The sequence below is a fragment of the Jaculus jaculus genome, chromosome X (genome assembly GCF_020740685.1).
Source record: "Jaculus jaculus isolate mJacJac1 chromosome X, mJacJac1.mat.Y.cur, whole genome shotgun sequence".
Classification (NCBI taxonomy): Eukaryota; Metazoa; Chordata; class Mammalia; order Rodentia; family Dipodidae; genus Jaculus; species Jaculus jaculus.
The window spans coordinates 52,621,913-52,644,232 of record NC_059125.1 but is presented as its reverse complement, the minus strand read 5'-3'; the positions used below and the strand labels follow the sequence as shown (position 1 = coordinate 52,644,232).

Sequence of the window (22,320 nt, the reverse complement as noted above, 5' to 3'; positions counted from 1 at the left end):
TATGACTACCTTTGTCTATAGAGTGACTTCCAGGTCACCCTGGGTTACAGTGAAAGCCTGCCACAAGAAAAAGGAAAAAAAAAAAAAGCTTTTGTACATCTAAGACAACCTAAAAAATGGGAGAAAATCATTTCCAGATAAGTATTTGATAGAAAATTAATATCTAAAATATATAAAGAACTCAAAAAAACTAAGTAGTAAAAGACCACATAACCAAATCAAAAATGTGGCATGAACTAAACAGAGTCTCTAAAAAGAAATACAAATGGATAATAAATATTTTTAAAAGGTTCAAACAAAATATTTAGCCATCAGGACAATGCACACTAAAACCACTTGGAGATTCTATCTCTCTCTGGCCAAAAATAGTTATCCTCAGGAGCTGAAAACCTTCTCCATGTAGACCAGCTGACAGAAAGCTGGAAAAAGCTACACTGCATGCAGTTCAATAGGAGATAGAGAGAAATCACCAGTGGAGATATTCCACAGTGGACACTGCAAGATAGGTTAAATGAGCCAATGGGTGCAATAGTGGCATGTCTGTTATGGGGTAAACCAAACACCCTCTAATTGGACTGGAGGCCAGCTCCATGGGAGGGAATATGTCTCTGATACTGAAAACCTACAACGGGGGTAGTCATGAGCCTTAGGGGTGTAACGTCTGCAGCTGTCTGGCTAAATGCACATACTATGCTCACCAAACTGCCCAGGAAACACTTTTCTTAATGTTAATACCCATACATTAATGCTACTCTCACTTTTGGTTAGAGAAGCTTCTCTTTTCAGATGGTAGTGACCTTTCAGAAGACACCATGGTGCTGAGAAAAGGTGACAGAGGAGTGCTCAGCACAGAATTATCTGTATTACACCTTCCAAGGCCCAGGGTACATTGGGGAACAGGTGGCAGAAAGAATGTAAGAGCCAAAGGAAGGGCAGGACACCTTACAATGTGCTCCTCCAAACACAAAATGGCCTGGATGTCCATGACCTCACAGTGCCTGACACTACCTACACAAGACCATCATAAGAGGAGGGAAAAGATCATGACATCAAAATAAAAGAGACTGATTGAGACGGGAGGGGATATGATGGAGAGTGGAGTTTCAAAGGGGAAAGTGGGGAGAGGGATGGAATTACCATGGGTTATTGTTTATAATTATGGAATTTGGCAATAAAAATAAATTAAATTTAAAAAATGAAAAATAGAAGTGACAGAGGAGTGCTTAGTTCTAAAATATCTCTATCACAACTTCCAAGGCTCAGGGTCTAATGCGGAAGAGGTGGCAGAAAGAATGTAAGAGCCAAAGGAAGGGCAGGACTCCTTACAATGTGCTCCTCCAGACACAAAATGGCCTGGATATCCATGACCTCACAGTGCCTGACACTACCTACGCAAAACTATCATAATAGGAGGAAAAAAATCATGACATCAAAATAAAAGACTGATTGAGAGGGGGAGGAGATATGATGGAGAGTAGAGTTTCAAAGGGGAACGTGTGGGGTGGGAAGGAATCACCATGGGATATTGTCTGCAATTATAGAAGTTGTCAATAAAAAATAAATTATTAAAAAATAAAAAATTGAGGGCTGGAGGGATTGCTTAGCAGTTAAGGCATTTGCCTGTGAAGCCAAAGGACCCAGGTTCGATTCCCCAGGACCCACGTTAGCCAGATGCACAAGGGGGCACAAGTGTCTGGAGTTCGTTTACAGTGGCTGGAAGCCTTGGTACACCCACTCTCTGTCTTTCTGTCTCTCTCCTTCTTTCTCTGATAAATAAATAAATAAATATTAAAAATGTTTAAAAAATTAAAAAAATGAAAGAAAGATTACAATGAGATTAGAATTGTACACATCTTTAGTAATGGTTAGCTCTCATTTATTCCATTTAGAATTTTCTTTTCTCTAAACAACTTATTATTTAATCACTTTTATTACTTTGGTCTTTCACCATTCCCGAAAACATTTCATGTAGGTATATTTGACCTTTGTTTACCGTGATTCTCAAAGTAGAGATATAAATATTAATCAGTAACCCCCTTCTGAGGCTGGGAGCTATGAGCTCTGTTTATGTCTGTGTCTCTACTAATTAGTATGTTTATTTTCCTATGCATAATATAAATATACTAAATACTTGAAGAATGAGTTAATGATGAGTTAAATGACTCCTATTACCCTAGGTGGAATTGGTGTTGTAATAAGTAGAACTCACCTTTGTGGCAAGTGGAATGTTACATATAAACTTTGCTTTAAGCAAAACCCTTGGGGCATTCTACTTTGCTGTTGCCGAGTCTAGTGGCTAATACTACTTTTGTTTACACAGCCTCCATCCTTGACCTAATAACTTTTTGGTCTAGATTGTCTTGGTCAATGTGAATATTTAGGCTGTGGTAAAACAGTAAACATTCACATTTCCAGCTTCTGCTGAGTGCCTGCTTGAAACCAGTGTTATTTACTTATTAAAGAAACATAGATCAATAAGCAACTACTATGTACCTATTTTTTTTATCATTTGAATTTGCAATTCCATACGCATAATGTTTATCTGGAGATCACATTCAAGGTCTTCAACATTGACTCCCTTGTTATAGTAATCAGAGTTCACACAACTCGCAAACATTGAATCTAACAACCCCAGTGTTCTTGTTATCTAGACTTTACATATAACTGGGACACAGAAGTTTTAGGTAATCTGCTCAGGATCTCACAGCTAGAAAGTAGTAAAGTCAGAATTGAAACTTAAGTTTATCAGACTTCAAAGCCTGCCCAAAGATAGGAAAAGACTTGGCAATTTTTACTGGAACCTAGCTCTTCTGGCTCTAATTTGTGTGCACATTTTTCAATGCCATGTTGCTACTTTAAGCTACATTGTGGGCTTCCTTCCAAGAAGTATTTTCTTTGTTAGAAATGCCTGTCTCTCCAGATGGACTGCTCATTCTTCCAGGAAGGAACTGCCTTATTTCTGTGTGGCCTCCTTTCTCAAGGGCTTGCCCAAGCTCTGCCTTCAATAAGCAATGGCTTGTGATCAACTCTTCAGCTCCACCTGGAGCTACGTACAGCCAGCCATACCCCAGTTCTACTTGTGGCTCCAAGGTTGGGAGAAGCCAGCATGCAAGATTATGGGGAACAAGTCCCCTCACCACCTACTTTTTGTTTTATTCTTTACAACACAGATTGAAGATGGAGGCAAGGCAGCCTTGTCTCAGAAGATGAGGACGGGTGATGAGCTGGTGAATATCAATGGCACTCCATTGTATGGCTCCCGCCAAGAGGCCCTCATCCTTATCAAAGGCTCCTTCCGGATCCTCAAGCTGATTGTCAGGAGGTAAGGTATAAGTACAAAGGCCACTGAAACTTCTTGATTGGCAATGAATTCTCAGTAGAGTGACATTTCTGTCATTATCAAGGAGAGAGGTATTTCATGGGAATTGTGGGCAACTGAAGCAGAATGTCAAAAGGCCTTTAAGTTCCCATATTGACACTGCCACATGCTAGCCATATCCCTTCAAATATATTTATTTTGCCCTTCAAGACAATTTATTCGTTGCTCTGACGACTTAATGATTCAGTGCACACCAGGGTCTATGTAGTAATCCAGTAATTTTTCTTTTTCAAAAAGTCTTCATAGCAGGCAGCCACTGTTAACCACATATCAACAGAGATTTAAACAGATCCCAAGGCCAGACATGGTATGCACTCTGGAGACTATGGCAAACTCTAAGATAGAAACCATGCTCTTGTAGAGTGTATAGTCTAGCATAGGAGGAAAGCACGTGACAAATTAATTAGTAATACCTTTTTAAATAAACAATAAAAAGTTTCACAGGGTGGTATGTGGTTGTCAAATGGATTATTCAGAGAGGAACTGCTATTAAAGAGAAAAATGTCATATTGAATTCATAGGATAAACTTAATAGAAGATGGGGCATTTGAGCTAGACATTAGGTTTAATTGGAAAAATAGACCATTAGAAAGGGAGGGATTCTGGGTAAGTGGATAGCCTAGGCAGAAGGAAGGTAAGGACATAGTTGAGCATAGTCATGCCAAAGAATCTGTTTAATATGACTTCTTTTTATTACAGTGCTTGGAATGGAACCAAGTGCCTCATGGTGCTAGACAAATGCTCTTAAATATGAGCTACACCCTCAGCCTATGGCTTTTCTTTCATTTTCTTGCTGTATCTCTGTTTTGTACTGCTGGAGATCACACATCTCCCTTTTTATTGGTTGGTTTCCTCTATACTATGTATTTATTTCCTTTATGCCTAAGTTTACCCATCATAGTTATTTTTATTAGAGAAAAATTTAAATCACCTTCCCTCAATATTTCTCCCTCTGGCTGCTGTACTGTTTCCTCTTTTTGTTTGCATTTTGTCTCAAAAGCAGAGTCTGGCCTCATTGCATACACTTCTCCACTTTCCATTTAGCTTTCTAGTCCCCGAAGTCACGATTTGCCCCCTAGAGTTCTACTAAAATGACTGTATCAAAAGTCACAAATAAGTTGGGCATGGTTGTGCACGCCCTTAATTCCAGCATTCAGGAGGCTGAATTTGGAGGATGGCTATGAATTTGAGGCCAGCCTGAGACTATATGGTGAATTACAGGTCAGCATGGGCTACAGCGAGTCCCTACCTCAAAAAACCAAAACCACAAAAAAGTCACAATTTCCTAATCATCAGGGCCAATGTGTTATTTTTAATCTTTATCATTTATGATATATGGATGGCATTGGTATGGTTGTTCCAGATTGTACCCTGCTGTATGATATTCTCACTTTCAAGATATTTTGTTTTGGGCTGGAGAGATGGCTTAGTGGTTAAGTGCTTGCTTGTGAAGCCTAAGGACCCCGGTTTGAGGCTTGATTCCCCAGGACCCACGTTAGCCAGATGCACAAGGGGGCGCACGCATATGGAGTTCGTTTGCAGTGGCTGGAAGCCCTGGCACACCCATTCTCTCTCTCTCTCTGTCTCTCTCTCTCTCTCTCTCTCTCTCTCTCCCTGCCTCCCTTCCTCCCTCTCTCCCTCTCTCTCTCTCTGTCACTCTCAAATAAATAAAAAATAAACAAAAAACAATTTAAAGATATTTTGTTTCTTTCCTATCTCCTTGTGCACTTTTTAACCAGGCTCTTTTATTACCTGCCACTCCTAATGTTGCTTTTTCCAAGTTCCACCCTTTCTAAATTTATTATACCATGAAAAAATCTTAGTCCTCTAGATTCAATTGCTTTCTATATGTGGATGATTCTATCTCATGTGTCCCAGACAATAAAACTAACTTTCTGTTGGGAATTTATATTTAAGTGTATCTATAGCATTGTAGATATAGCATGCTCAGAGCCTAACATGTTGCCTTCTTCTCCCCCAAAGTTCCCTATCTTGGTGACAAAGTCTGCAGTACATTCAGCAAACCACACCAGAAACAGAAATCTTCAATTCCTCCATAGTTTCATGCCCCCCCACCTTGAAAATTATCTTACACTGATGTGAGAAAAGGAAGCATTTGAGGTTATAGCATCACTGTGATTTATTACACTATTTTCTGGTACATAAGATTAAGTCTTACACAGATCTGGATAGGAGTTGGCATGTTAAGTAATGCCTTTTACCATATAATAGAAACATGTCACTGATTGTCTTGTACATTTGTGTGTGTGTTTAGTTCCAGATATAGAACAATTTATACAAAATACCTATTATATGGTCTCTCGGGGAATTTCAGTGATATTTCTTTCTGTGAAGTATAAAAGAAGTTTAGGTGGAGTAACCAAACATTGTTTAATGGGAACTGCATCAGAAGTATGTGATTTGGACCGTAATCTACACAGAGCATGATTCACTGAGACACCAGCAAGGGTGGCAAAGATCTAAATAGGAAATATAGCCCCTTATGAGATTTTGGTTGTACTGAAACAGTAGCGTTTTAAGAATGTGTGGACATTATGCAGAGTAGTTTTTCTGTGTCGGTCTCATGAGAATGTGAGGGTTCTGGTGTCTTATACATTTATGGTAACTTGTCAAGCTCCCTATCTTCGTTATCCCTACTGTAGCAGTATCTCTCACAGCCATTCACTTAGGATTGGCCCTACTTATGGGCTTGGAGATAGCCATGACCTTTGGTTTACATGGTGTGACAAACTGTGGTTCCCTAAACCTACAGTATCTACCCTTTCAGCACCCCCACTTCAGCCCCTATTAGTGAATGCTTTCAATGAATAATTCATGAGGTAATGCTGCCCTCTTGTGGAACAGTTAACCTTCTTTTATGAAGTACAATTGGCATGTTATGTAGGAAACTAGTTCCTTCTTGTTTAGTCCAAATTCTTCCTTATTTATAAAAGAGCTCTTTGCTCTTTATACAATAGCACATATAAATGTGATGTCTGTGCAGCTTAAAAATGTTCACTCTGGTATTTTGAGCAAAATATATAAGAACTTTGGCTTAATTAAGTTTTTGACTAGCCAAAATCTAATACTGGGCATTGGGATTAAGCTTGAATCTTTGGAGATTAACATTAAAAATGAAGCTTTAGAAAATTGTCTATTTTGAAAAGTTAATCTATCTTGTCTCCCATATTACCCTCTAAATGATAGTCAACTAAGTAAGAAATCATTCTCAACTCTTGATACGCTCTTCCAATCCAAGTAATTCAAAGCCCTGACATCCCTAACCTGCTAAAAACTTCTCTTTTGTTTTGTTTTAATTCAATCACTTATGATTTATCACCTGTACTATTTTAAGAGACTTCCCACTGGCTTCTCAGCAATCAGTCTCACCTCCTTCCAATCAATTCAACCATTAAATAAGCATCCAAGCGGGTCATTTCTCTACTTGAAAAAAAAAAACAAAAAACAAAGACTCAGGAAGAAGAACCATATAGCCATGCTTGTTCTCAAAAGATACAACATGTATTGATGTAAGATATAGCTATATTGAAGACATTGTATTCATAAATGCTTTTAACAGAAGTAGCATCTAAATAAAGAAAAACTTCTTAGTGGTACAGAAAGAAAAGTTATAGAAATGTCCTTTTAAGAGATTTTGACATAATAAAGGACTCCAAAATGTAAATAAGAGTTTAAATGTATAGTTCATTAGTTCTAATTTAAAAAACTTAAAATTTCTATTTTAGCTCTTTACTGCAATAATGGCATGACTGCTACAGAGCTACCCAACTTCTCTATGATTGTATATGAGACCCACTATACATGAGAGAATTCATGCTTGGTAATGAAAACCAGGACAAAAGCCCATGGCTTGGAAGAATGTAAACCATAGGGAAGAGCCTACTATTGCTGAATTGCTAAACAGATATGTGGTCAAACTGCCTCCTAGATATTTTTTATACCTATAGATAATTCTATTCTCAGTCCCTCTGGTCAGAAAAGGTTTTGCTTCCCTTCCTTCTTCCTTCTCACCCTCCCTCCCTTCCTTCCTTTTTTGGCACTGGGAAGAGAGAATCATAACTGGTCAAATACTAAAAATAAGTGATTACTGAATGCTTGGTTCTATATGGTACATATATATCATTCCCTCCAGGGTACAGGGAGCATTGTAGAAATGGGTCAGAAAGAATGAAAGACCTGGTGATAGGGTGAAGTGCTGTGGTACTGTCATCTGGATAAGACAAGTTCATTGCACTCATGAACTCACAGCATGTTCTGCACATGATGGAAGGGCTTCTGTTATGGAGAGGGGAGGGGCTTGAAAGGGCATTCTCTTTACTAATGAGCTAATGACAGTTAATGGTTGTCAAACGAGGGGGAGTAATTATTTTCCATGTGTTGCTGTTGGTAAGTGATGAAAAGGAGTAGGACTAAGGGTGATAAGGGAGGGTAATGTGGGGTACAGGTGATAAAAGAGTTATGTGTGTAAATGTCAAATCTATTAATTAAAATATTAAAATTTAAAGTAATGAACTCTAAATATATATATATACATATATATGTATGTATGTATGTATATGTATGTATGTGTATGTATGTATGTATATATATGTGTGTGTGTATATATATATATATATGGAGAGAGAGAGAGAGAGAGAGAGTTTATATACTCTCCTTTAAAATATTCACAGAAAATTTAAAAATGAGAATATGTTAGACCATAATGAAGACTTTTGCAAACTCTTTTTTTCTTCTTTTTAGAGTTTTAAACTTTATTATCCTGGGTTTCATAAAGCATTTTCATACAAGTATACAGTGCATTTTGAGCATATTCTACTCACACCTCACTACCCTCTTTTTTTTGCCCCTACCTCTCCCATTAGAACTTTTTATTTCCTTAGACAGTTTCTCTTCTACTTCCAGATCATCTGTACATATGTGATTGTATATAAGTATTCTCTCTAGGAATTATGAAAGAAAACAAGTAATATTTGTCTTTCTGAGACGGCCTTAAATTCGCTTAATATACTTACCTCCAGTTATACTCATTTTTCGATAAATGTCATTCTTTATTGGCTGGAAATGTCATTGTGTTTATATATACATTTTCTTTATCCATAGCTATTGTATTACAGATCTATTTCTAGCCTGTTTTTTTGAGGAATCCCCATAATGATTTCAATAGACGTTAAGCAAGTTTACCCAGTAGTGTATAAGAGCACTCTCTTGTCCACTGCTCAGGAATTGGAAAGCTGAGTCATATGGTAGGTGTATTTTTAGTTTTTATGGGAAATATTTTAACAATAGAAATAATAGTGGGTTTTCTGATGATAATGCATGAGTTTTACAAGTTTCTGAACAAATTTATACAAAAATCTTCAACTACCTTAATGTTTAGACTATTTATATGCAAATATTAGTTCAGAGAAACAGTAGCAGACTAATAAAAATAATAAAGATGAAATCATGGCTTATCAAAATTTGAGATCACTATTCAGAAGCAAATTCATAACATTAGATATTTTATTATTAAAGATGAAGACTGAAATAATGTAACAAAGAATCCAATATAATATGATGCCAAGGGCTAGGCTTTTAGGGGGATGGAATAATTAAATAGATAAGCTTCTAGCAAATTTAATCAAGACAACAAAGATGAATTATAAATAAAATTTAAATGATAAATGGAAAGTAACAATGTACTAAGGAAGTTCTGAAGTTAAATACACAGTGCTATAATTATGTATAGGAAATGTGAAAACCTCACAGAAGTTGAACATACCTAATACAATTGTAGATCACAAAACTATTGAAAAGTTGTGTACTAAATTGTTTTGTAACAAACTTGGAAAGCAATCAGAGTGAAACATAAATTTCCAAAAATATTTTAGGCCAGAGGTATCTTCAACACTTTCATACATGTATATGATGTAATTACCCTTTCTCTTCCCCTCTTTTTCTCCCTAAATCCCTTCTTGTTCCCTTTAGATCCTTATCTTACTTTTACACATTGTTTTTTGTTTGTGGATTTTTACCAGCTGAGTTAAATCAGGGTCACTTGCATGATCATGGGAGGGAGGTTATTTAATGGAGAATGGGCAGTTCACCATTAGCTACACCACTAAACGAACATGACTCCCTCTCTCTCTCAGCAATTATTGATTGCCACTATTTTCCTGGGAGCTGTGGGGTCTCGTGGACCCTGCCCTCATCTATGACAAATTATTGACAGGCTCAATCTTGTGCACATCTGCTGTGAATTTATGAGTGTAGTGGACTTGCCATATCCTGAAGCCAACATTCCATAGCACCACTTATTATCCTCCTGTTCTAACATTCTTTCAGTCTGCTCTTCTACAAAGTTCCCTGAACCTTGGAGAGTGATATATTTTTTTTTTTTTAGACAAGCCCAATGGACTGCCTTTTTATGCTAGGGTGAGAGAGTGTGAGACAACTGGTACACCAGGGCCTGCAGCTACTACAATCAGACTCTGATGCATGTAACCCCTTGTGTGCAAGTGGGACCTTGTGTGCTTGCATCACTGTGCTTCTGGCTTATGTGGGATCTGGAGAGTCGAACAAGAGCCTGTAGGCTTTGCAGACAAGTGCCTTAGCTGCTAAACCTTCTATCCATTCCAGAGGGCGTACGTTTAATGTCATGTTTAGAGTTGGGCATTCACTAGTCACATATTCTTGGTAACTTTGCCAGCTATACATTTCTGCATCAACCGTTGCCCTTTGCATAAAGAAACTTCTGTGTTCAAGGCAGTAACACTACCAATCTATGGGAACAAGTATAGATATTTAGGATGCAGTTTGATATACAGTCTCATTAGCATAACCCCAATAGTATTTGGTTCCCCACTAGGGCCAAAGTTCCTAACCAGACTTTTGGCTGGATTTATATTACCAGACATGATTTCATTCTTGTGGAGTGGGCTTCAATTCCAATCAGAGAGTACTTATTTACTACAATAACTTGCATTCCACTGTTGCAACTGTGGCCATCATTCCACGTAAGTTAGTGGTGAAGTACCCAGGCCCACACCTAGGTAGGATCGTTGATGATTTTTATTCTGCAGCAGCTTGCATAGTACCTGCTGGCATGAAGAAAGTTTGCCAGCAGGGATGATGCTTCCACTTGAGTACCAGTTTGGTTTCTTTTGGTCCTGCATCCAAAGTATGTAGTATCTTCAGCAATAGGGACTTAACCATCTAGTTTTGGTGGGTTAACGAGCAATAGCAATAGCCAGTATTGCTTTAGAAGCTTCTGTGGCCACTCTGACCAACAACTCATTGGGAGGTGCTCATCCCTGGCATTAGGATTTTCAATTAATGCTCCGTGGCTTCTGGGATCAGCTTTATCCACCCTTGTAGGAAACCTTCATTTCAACACATTTTAACAAAAGCTATATTTTAAGTAAGCTTACTAGATTTACATATGGCTTGTTCACATGCCCTTAGTTTGGGCTCATCTTCCACTCATACCCTCACCCCATCCCTGCCTAAGCCTTTTCTTCCTGTAATTAGCCCCATCTACTTTAGTATCCCATGTATCCAGTTATCCCCATGTAACATCTCTCCTCCATGACCCCCTATCCAGCTCCCTGGCCTCTACAGACACTCATCCTGAGTGATACCCACTAGTCTAGACATTGAAAGGTAGCCGCAGAATAAAATTCCATTGTGTATACGTAGCACATCTTCACAATGTCTTCATTAGTTGATGGGCATCTAGACTAATTCCATTTTCTAGCTATTGTGAATAGATCAGCAGTAAACATAGTTGAGAAAAGATCTCTGTAATAAAGTGTAGACTCTTTATGCTATATGCTCAGAAGTGGTACACTTGATTCATAAGGTAGTTCTGCTTTTTTCTGCTTTTTGAAACTGACACACTGATTTCCATAATGGCTATACAAAATGGCATCCCACTAACAATGCATAATGACCCCTCTTTACCTGTATCCTCACTACCATGCCCTATTATCTGTTTTTGGTTTTTATTTTCATTTTTAAAATTTATTTATTTGCATGTGTATGTGTGTGTATATGTGGGGTGTAGGGGTGTGGCAGGGTCACTTGCCACTGCAAACAAATGCCCATCTAGCTTTACATGAATAGCTAGGGAATTGAACCCAGCCTGGCATGCTTTGCAACAAGCTCTCTTAACCACTAAGCAATTTCTTCAGATCCTGTTTATTTTTCTTTATCTTTTTAACAAAGAAAGATATATTTATCTGAGAATGACAGACAAAGAGGGAGAGGGAGGGAGGGAGGGAGGGAGGGAGGGAGGGAGGGAGGGAGGGAGGGAGGGAGGGAGGGAGGGAGGGAGGATGAGAATGAGAATAGCCACCCCAGGTCCTCCATCTACTGCAAATGAATTCCAGATACACGTGCCACCTTGAGCATCTGGCTTACATGGGTACTAGGGAATTGAACCTTGAACCAGGATCTTTAGTCTTCACAGGCAAGTGGTTAACCACTAAGCCATCTCTCCAGCCCTCTTTTTCTTTCTTTCTTTTTTTTAATTGAAAATTGTTAGTAGATGAATATACTGTACTTTGATAATAATCCAATCCATTGTCCTTTCTGTCTTCCTTTCCAATCCCTATTCCACTGAACTTCCCCTCATTCTTAGTATTTCTTCTTTATTTTGATATCTCGTTTTTATTATTTATTTCTCTGTGTGTGTTTACCTCCTTCAACTATGCCAAAATGGTGAAGAGGTCATTATTGTACATGTCTTATAGTGGTAGTGATCTGCGCTGGGAGGTCATGAATGTACCAGTCACTTCATGTTAAGAAGATACCGTTCCACATTACTCCTCCCGCATTCTGACTCTTACATTCTTTCTACCCTCTTCTGTGATATTCCCTGAGACTTGCACAGCATGATAAAGAAGTTTAATTTAGCAATGAGCTCTCAACAAGCCTTATTATCAGCACCTTGATGAATCTCACTGTCCTCAGTATCTACTGCCATCTTCAGAGAGAAGTTGGTCTGGTCAGTGGTTGAAAGCTGCAATAATATTCTTTCTTGCAACTTCTCCACAATGGTCCTTGAGCCATCGTGGGTGTGATAGCGATGTCTCATCCAGTGTTGAGCATGCATCTATCACTACTTCTCATCATATACAAGTCTTAAGTCTGCCCAGTTGTCACCACCATGTATAAAACAAGTTTCTTTATCCAAAGGTAATAATATCATTAATGAATGTATGGATATAAACATAAACATTTAGAGGGAAGTTTGATGGAGGATATATCCATTAATCCAAAGAGCAATTTTTTGGTTTATTTTTATTTATTTATTTGAGAGCGACAGACAGAGAGAGAGAGAGAAAAACAGGCAGAGAGAGAGAAAAAAAAATGGGCATGCCAGGGCCTCCATCCTCTGCAAACAAACTCCAGATGCATGCACCACCTTGTGCATCTGGCTTACATGGGACCTGGGGAATGGAGCCTCGAATTGGGGTCCTTAGACATCACAGGCAAGCGCTTAACCACTAAGCCATCTCTCCAGCCCCCAAAGAGCAATTTTAGATTTCCCTCTAGCGTCTGTGATCTTCCTCAAGTCATAGGCTATTTTTTTTTTACAAAAATATTTTTACTTATTTATTTGAGAGAGAGATAAAGAAGGAGGCAGAGATAGATGGAGAGAGAGAGAGTATAGACATACCAGGGCCTTCTGCTATAGCAAACAAACTCCAAATATATGTGCCACTTTGGGCATCTGGCTTTACATGGGCACTGGGAAATTTTATTATTTATTTATTATTTATTAAGCTGAGATATGTTACTTCTATCTCAAACTTCTTTAGAACTTTTATCATAAAGAGAAAATGGATTTTGTCAAAGGTCTTTTTTGCATCAATTGACATGTTCATATGATTTCTGTTGTTGAATCAGTTTATGTAATCTATTACATTTATTGATTTATGTATGTTGAACCATCCCTGAACCCGTGGAATGAATCCCACTTGATTGCGGTATATAGTCCTCTTTATGTGTTCTCAAATTTGATTTATAGGGTTTTTTATTGATAATAACTACATCTTGCTTCACCAAGGATGCTGGTCTACAATTTTGGCTGGGAAGATGGCTCAGCAGTTAAAGGTGCTTCCTTGGTCTATAATTTTCTTTTCTTTCTTTTTTTTTTTTAAGATAAGGCCTCACACTAGTCCAGACTGGCTTAGAAGTCACTAGCCTTAGGGTAGCTTCAAACTCACAATGATCCTCCTATCACTGCCTCCCAAGTTTTGGGATTAAAGGCATGTTCCATCACACCTGGCTATAATTTTCTTTTTTAGTGTGCCTGTATGGTTTTAGTACCAGGATCATACTAGATTCAGAGAAATAGTTTGGAAATATTCCTTTCTTCTCTCTATTATGAAATAGCTGGAGAAATACTGGTTTTAGTTCTTTAAAGGTTCAAATGAATTCTGCTGTGAATCCATCTGGTTCTGGGATTTTTTTTTTCTGCTTGGGATAGTTTTAAATAACTGCTGTAGTCTTGTTACTTACTATAGATCTATCTAAATTATTGATCTCATCTTGGCTTACTTTTGTTTTATTTTAAATACTCGAGAGAGAGAGAAAGAGTGTGATATAAGTGGGGGGATGGGCGCATGAGGGCCTCTAGCTGCTGTAAATGAACTCCAGACACATGTGCTACCTTGTGTATCTGGCTTACATGGGTACTGGGGAATGGAATTTGGGCTTTGCAGGCAGCCACCTCAACTGCTAAGCCATTTCTCCAGCTCACTGGCTTAAGTTTTTAAAAATATTTTTTTATTTATTTCTTTGAGAGAGAGAAGGAGGGAGGGAGGGAGGGAGGGAGAGAGGGAGAGAGGGAGGGAAGGAGGGAGGGAGGGGGAGAGGGGGAGAGGGGGAGAGGGAGGGAGAGGGGGGGAGAGAGGGGGGAAGGGGGGAGGGGGGGAGGGAGAGAGAATGGGCACACCTGGCCCTCCAGCCACTGCAAATGAACTCCAGACACATGCACCCCCATGTGTGCATCTGGCTTATGTGGGTCTTGGAGAATTGAACCGGGATCCTTTGGCTTTGCAGGCAAATGCTTTAACTGCTAAGCCATCTCTCCAGCCCTCACTGGCTTAATTTTGATAGAGCTTGCGCCTCTATAAACTCATCCCTTTCTTTTAGAGTATCTAATTTGATGGAGAATAGACTTTAAAGTATGTCTTTATGATATTTAAAATTTTTGATGTCTGTTGTAATGTCACCCTTTTTATCTCTAATTTTGTTAGTTTTGATCTTCTCTGTTTATTTTGGTTAGTTGGGTTAAAAGATTGTCAATCTTGTTTATATTTTCAAAGCACTAATTCTCTTTCTTTTATTATTTCTTTTGGTTTCTATTTCATTAATTTTTGTCCTGACCTTAATTATTTCTTCCCTTCTGTTTAGAAGTTTGGTTTGATCTTATTATTCCAAGGCTTTCCATTGCATCATTAAGTTATTTAGATATCCCTATTTTTTATTTATATTTCTCTAATTTTTAAAAATATTTTTAAATTTTATTTATTTATTTATTTGAGAGCGACAGACACAGAGAGAAAGATAGGTAGAGGGAAAGAGAGAGAATGGGCGTGCCAGGGCTTCCAGCCTCTGCAAATGAGCTCCAGACGCGTGCGCCCCCTTGTGCATCTGGCTAACGTAGGTCCTGGGGAGTCGAGCCTTGAACTGGGGTCCTTAGGCTTCACAGGCAAGTGCTTAACCGCTAAGCCATCTCTCCAGCCATCTCTAATTTTTAATATAAGCATTTAGAGTCATAAAATTCCCTCTTAAGATTATCTCATTATATCCCACATGTTTTGCTGTGTTGTGTTCTCATTTTTATTCAAGTCTAGAATAATTTTTTTTCCTTCTTTATTTCTTCAGTGACCCATTCAGTAGAATGATGTTTAATTTCTAGGACTTTGTCTTTACTGTAATTTTTCTTGTTGTTAATTCTAGCTTTATTTCATTGTGCTTGGATAAAATACCAGGAGTTATTTCAATTTTTCTAGACTCGTTGAGACTTGCTTTATATCCTAATATGTGATCTGCTTTAGAGTAAGTCCCATGGACTGCTGAGAAGAATGTGTATTTTCAAGTTTGGGGTGGAATATGCTATTCAAATGTTAGTTCTGTTTGCTCTATGATATCATTTGGCTCTTTTATTTGTCTGATTGACCTGGATATTGGAAATGGGGATATTTTGAAATCACCCACTATAACTGTTTTGGGGTTTCTCTGTGACTTACTATCCAGTAGTATTTTTAATGAAGTTAAATGCCCCTGTGTCTGGTGCATATGTCCTCTTGGTGGGTTGTGCTATGATCAATATGAAGTACCCTTCTTTATATTTTCTGACTAATTTTGTTTTGAAGTCTGTTTTCTCAGATATTAGAATACCAACACCTGCTTTGCTCTTGATTCCATCATTTGTTTTGAATATCATTTTCTATTCTTTCACCCTAAGGTAGTGTATGTCTTTGGTAGTTAAGTGAGTTTCTTGAAATGGATACTGTTGTCTGATCCAGTCTGTTAGTCTATACATTTTTGAATGGGGAATTGAGACAATTAATGTTCAGATTTATTACTGAAACATGTGAGTTAAGTCCTATGGCATGTTGGTGATTTTTTGATGTTTGGTGTTTTCTTTGGTCTGCATTTGCTTGACAACTGACCTAGCATTGATTATTAATTTTTCCTCTGATCTGTTGATTGTGTTTATTCTTTTCTTTAGTCTGAAGTATACCTTCTACTATCCACTGTAAAGTTAGCTTAGTGTTCATAAATTCCTTTAGTCTGGTTTCCTCATGGGAAAAAATCTGTATTATGAAAGATAATTTTAAAATCTAATTAATTAATTTATTTATTTGAGGGGGGGGTGTGCTGGAACCGCCAGACACTGCAAACAAACTCTACATGTATGCACCATCTGGTGTATCTGGCCCTATCAACATGGACACTGTGGAATTGAACCCAGGCATTGCAGAAGCTTGTCCTAAGGCCAAGACATTTTTAATTAATGGCTCCTTCAAAGTTCTAGGAATAGCCATACCCAATACTATTACAGCAGACTTGAAAATGTTAGATTTTTTTCAAGATGTTTTTGAAGTTAGTATTACATTGGTACATGACAGATTATTTTGTTTGTTTCCCTTCTGTTGAATGAGTCATACATGAGCTGACCACAGACATACAACAAACTGAATTTCCATTGATTAGACATATAACAAAATGTAGAATAGTTATACTATAGATGGAAAGAGGGGACACCTCAATTTTGAATTTACAAAATATTTTAATATTTATATTTTGGGGGCTAGAGTGATGGCTTAGCAGTTAAGACACTTGCCTGCAAAGCCTAGGGACCCATGTTTGATCTTTCTCGAGATCCCACTTAAGCTAGGAAAATAAAGGTGACCCAAGTGCTAGGTTATACATGCACACTAGGTGATGCAAGCATCTGGAATTCAATTGCTATGGCTAAGGCCCTGGCATTCCAATTCTCTCTCTCTCTCTCTCTTTAAAAAATTATATTTTTATAAATACTTGTTACCTGGCCCTTTACAACATCACTTTGCTATCCCTGATATAAAGTATCCTCCAAAAAGAAGACCTTGAAACTTTATCTTTAAAGGTTTAAAAAACTGATAGAGATACTCCATAGTCTACAAGAGGGAATAAGTTAAAAATCAGAGGTTATTTAAACAAACAATATGATAGACAAATTGATGAGTTCTTGAATTTCAATTATGCTCTTCATTTTTAAAATTGATTGTGTGTTGGGGGGCAAACATGTGGAGATCAGAGGACAACCTTGAGGAGTCTGTGTTATACCTTCTTTGAGACAGGGTCTCTTGCTGCTGCAAATGAATGGCAGATAAGATATTCATGAGCAGGCTAGAGAGATGGCTTAGCGGGTAAGCGCTTGCCTGTGAAGCCTAAGGACCCCGGTTTGATGCTCAATTCCCCAGGACCCATGTTAGCCAGATGCACAAGGGGGCGCATGCATCTGGAGTTCATTTGCAGTGGCTGGAAGCCCTGGCGCGCCCATTCTCTGTGTGTCGTTCTCAAATAAATAAATAAAAATAAACAAAAAATTTAAAAAAGATATTCATGAGCTTCAGACTCTTTTGGCTCTACCTCCCTTTATCAAAGACATGTTGGGATCATAAATGTGTACGCCACTGGCTTCTATGTTGTTTCTGTGAAGTTTAACCCAAGCTGACAGACTCTGCAAGCCAGTACCTTTTAACCACTGAGCAATCTTCCTAGCTCCCAGTTAAGTTTTAAAATATGGGCTATATTTTTATTGATATGGAGCAAAATGAATATTATTGGTGTTAAGCACTATTTCCAGTAGTATTGATACCATAGTTGGTACAGCACATTAAAAAGAAATCTTACCCGACGGGAATTAGGTTTTAGGTAAATACATTTAGGTAAGTACCTGAAATGGGATATGCATCTAATAAATTTTCTTTTGCCTGGGGAACTAAAAAAGAAAGACAGTATTTATCTGCGAGTACTGAATTTAGCAGGCAGTATAGTAATTGGTTGCAAATTTTCATTTTAATTAGCTAATACATTTGATTACACACATTGGTTTTTATTATCAATCACAGAATCTTAAAAATTGTGAATCAGAATAATCATTATGTGGAATAGCTTGAGTCATGAAAAAGATTGTCCTCACTAACTGATTTGAAATTTCTTTTTATTTTATTTTATTTTTTCTTTCTTTCTTCTCTATTTTTGGTGCTGGAGATGAAAGCTAGGATTTTGTACATGACAAGCAAAGCACACTACCACTGAGCTACACACCCAGTTTCCCCACACTTTGCATTTTGTATGCTGTTTCTCAACTTAGAAACTTTCCTATTCCTCTTGATAAACCAAAGACTGGCAGTGTGAAGCCACAGTCAAAGACAAATGTGTTGCTAGAGCTAAAAAAGATGCCTCTATAATTAATGAACTCCATGACTCCACTCCAAAGACCACATGACTTAGAATAAAAGAGGTAGCAGGAGAAGGATTACCAGCTTCTGCTTGTCCAGACCAGCTGTATTTGAACTGTTTCTGGAAAGTCTCAAATTTGTTACTTCTTGTAGAGGGCCTTCCTGTATTTGAGAGAAACAACTCCTTCTTGTATGTAAAGTTTTTTTGTAACTCTATTCTTTACCTTAACTTCTTTCTCTGCCAAATCTTCTTTTATGCAGTAATCTGCATATAAGTTCACCTCTCCTGGCTATAGGAGACTGCCAGGTCCTGCCCCCAGCTTCTCCTTCCTCAGTTCCAGATTTCCATTCCAAAATGTGCATTACCTCTGTCCTGCTGTATCGATTTTCAGCTATGGTGTCTTTCCCATCTCCATAACTCAAGTTCACAATTGTAGAATCCTCTTCAATTCCCTGTCTGGGCTCCCTCTACACTGTTATAATAACCATCTCATCCATCTTCTTCGCCTTCTTCCTGCTATTGCCAGAGACTCATTATTTCTTATCTGGATGCCCTCCAACCTATTCTTTGCACTTCTGCCAAATTAATCTTCCTAAAATACATCTCAGTATTTATTTCAATCAGTAATAATTGTGCTTCGGGTAAATCTCATGAGTTATGAGATCTCTATTGTGCTCAGCCTGGGTCATGTTACTCCCTTTCTCAAAAATACCCCAGTTGCCATTAGAAATAAGTTCAAATACTTTGTCCTAGCTTTTATGACCCCATATAGTTGGATTTAAATGGCTTTTTTCTATCCTGATCTTCTTGAAATTCAAAAAGATATGTCTTTTTCAAAAAAGCTTGACTCTTTAACTTATGTCCTAGATCTTATTGCCATTTGTTTCTTAGAAAACCTGTCTCCTTTTCTTCTTCATATTCCTCTTTGCTTCATTTGGGTCTTTTTTGCCCTAAATTCTTCACCTAGGTATACAAATGTACACAGGTCTCTTCCATTTTGAAAACAATCTCTGCTAGACCTGGGATCACTTTTAGGAATGCCCTTTCTTTTTTTCTTTCACAGCTAAGCTACTTGACAAGTGATATTTATTTGCTAGTTCTCCGCTTTCACTTTCCATTTACACTAGTAATGATATAACTTGTTCGCCTACCACATCCCTCAAATGACTGCTTAATATGACCAGTGCTTTTGTTAATTATATACAGTAATGAACTCCTCTTCCTTCTAATCATACTTTGACTCTGATTTAGTTTCTTAGATGTGCCATACCAAAATATTATAAACTATGTGCTTTAATACAACAGAAGTCCATATGTTAGGAGGTTGGAAGTCTGAAGTTGAGGTGATGAAATAGCTATGCTCCTTCTGAAAGCTCTAAGAAAGAACCCCTCGCTGTGTAGCTTCTGGTAGTTACTATTAGCCTTAACGTTTGCCTCTATCACCATAAGGCATTTTCCTTGGTGTCATAGCATATCTCTGTGTCAAAATGGCCTTCATATGGGTTCATAGGATTTGGGGCCTACATTATAAGCATAACTCAACTAATTAATCTTCAAAGAATATACCTCCAAATAAACTGGTATTCTGATGTTATGTGTGGACAAGAATTAGTGGACAACTTATTATTTATTAAGATTTGAGAATGGGGGAGATCACGGGTGGGTTAAATTCAAACAGGAAAGAAGAGAAATCCTTGACTTGGCTCAGGAATACTCAGATATTTAGAGTAGATTAAAAAAAAAAAAAAAGAACCAACCAATGGTCTGAAGAGGTCTTTAGGGGTTAAGGTGCTTGCCTGCAAAGCCTAAGAACTCTGTTTGAGTCCTCCAGATCGCACTTATAGCTAGAATCAATGATGCAAGCATGCAATGCTATGCATGCCCACACGGGGGCACATGCATCCAGAGTTCATTCATAGTGGCTGAAAGGCCCTGGCACACCCATTCTCTCTCTGCCTTTCTCTCTCTGTGTAGCGCTTAAATAAAAAAAAAAAAAAAAAAAAAAAAAAAAAAAAAAAAAACAACCAAAAGAATGAACTGAGAAGTGTTCATTGAGGTATGAGGAAATATCTATGAGTGAAAAAGTCTAGATTAAAGAATGAGGAATTACTCAGACATGTCAAATGTGAATGAGATATCAATTCTGAGAATTTATTACTGATTCTGTAAATATGGAAATCCCTATAACCTAAGCAATGGGATATTAGAATCAAAACTCTGAACTAATTGTGTTATAGAATAATGGGAGGTAAAGTCATTAAGTCTCTATGAGTTTAGTTATGAAGTAATACAGAAAATATTGTTAAAGTTAAATGGCTATTGAAAATTGAGACTATTGAGTTGGATAATTCAGATGCTATTAGTTGACTTTAACAAAAATGCCTTCATTAACACATAGATTCAGTTTTAATGAAATGCAAATGATCTGAATGTGTAGCTCATTAGTAGGGCACTTGCCTAACAAACAAAAGGCTTTGACTTCATTCCTAGCACTGCTCCCTACTAAAGAAATGAATAGAAGATAAGGAATTGCACCTTAAACAATTTTTCTTAATTTTAATTTTTTAAATTTTATTTAAGAGAGTCAGAGAGATAGAGAGAGAGACAGAGAGAGAGAATGGGCACACCAGGGCCTCCAGCTACTGCAAATGAACTCCAGACACATGTACCACCTTGTACATCTGGCGTATGTGGGTCCTGGAGAATCTGGGTCGCTTGGCTTTGCAGGCAAACACCTTAACCACTAAGCCATTCCTCCAACCCCCTTAAACAATTTTTTCCATATAGAGGATGAAACCCAAGGCCTTGTGCATGCTGTATAAGCAACAATCTTTTCTTGTTTAAATATTTTATTTATTTATTTGAGAGAGAGAGAGAGGGAGGGAGGGAGAATGGGCATGCCAGGGCCTTCAGCCATTGCAAATCAACTCCAGACACATGCATTACCTTGTGCATCTGGCTTATGTGGGATCTGGGAAATTGAACCTGAGTCCTTAGACTTCACAACCAAGTGCCTTAACTGCTAAGCCATCTCTCCATCCCAACAGTCTTTTTAGAATAGGAAAGTGGTGTGGGATAAGTTATTGAGAGGAATCCAGTTATCTCTTCTATTAGACTGAATTTCTTTAGGAAGATGAGCATGTCCAATTCACATGGAATATCTATAGTGACTTGCCCAGGATATCACACTGCTACTTTCCAACAAAAACTGAGTATGAAAGCAAACACATGAGTGAAATAAACTCGAATAAGTGCTTTTTTGTTTGTTTGTTTTGTTTTTATTTGAGGTAAAGTTTCACTGTAGCCTAGGCTGACCTGGAAGTCACAGTGATCCTCCTATCTCTGCCTTCTGAGTGCTGGAACTAAATGCATACACACCACACCAACTTATTGTTTTTGTTGATGTTGTTGTTGTTGTTGTTTTGTGTGATTTGAGAACATTATATCTGTTGTTCCTTCTTTAATACATGTGGATACAAAAAAAAATCTCTGAAGACATGCTCTGGCATAGCAGAGAAATAAAATAGTGGAGATAATAGGCAGTAGTATAAATACAATCTGGGATCTCTAGATACCTATCTCTTTCCTACAACATAGCTAGAGATCTGGATTGTCTAATGCCAGAACTGCAAGAAATTAGTGGGTGTATCTCTGCATGCAGTAGGAAATACTGAGATGTCTAGAAGTTGTATGGGGTAAGTTTCCTCTGAGGGTAGCTTTATAGTCAGCCATGGTGGAGAGAGAAGGGAAATGATTATAATTGGTGTATAGCTATATTTGAAGGATATAAATGCAGTAACAAATGGGAATTGTATGGAATATGTGACAATTAAGTTCCATAGTCAACTTGATCAGCTTAGCTATTAAGAGACAAGCTTCTTGGGTGGGTCTGTGAGCTTGTCTCCAGGAAGGATTGATGGAGGGTAACATTTCCAGTGGGGGACTATATATACAGAAGCTCCAAGAGCACA

General features: G+C 37.8%; 1 protein-coding gene across 2 annotated transcripts in view; it reads left to right on the top strand.

The window, feature by feature from the left end:
- Positions 1-22,320, top strand: part of Shroom4 (shroom family member 4) — a 235,121-nt gene that overhangs the window by 106,440 nt on the left and 106,361 nt on the right. The window contains exon 2 of one of the 2 annotated variants that reach the window (XM_045140084.1): positions 3,171-3,322. The exons of the other annotated variant lie outside the window; for it this stretch is intronic. Coding sequence (XP_044996019.1) covers positions 3,171-3,322 — 152 coding nt within the window. The remainder of the gene's footprint in view (positions 1-3,170; positions 3,323-22,320) is intronic. 2 annotated transcript variants of the gene reach the window in all.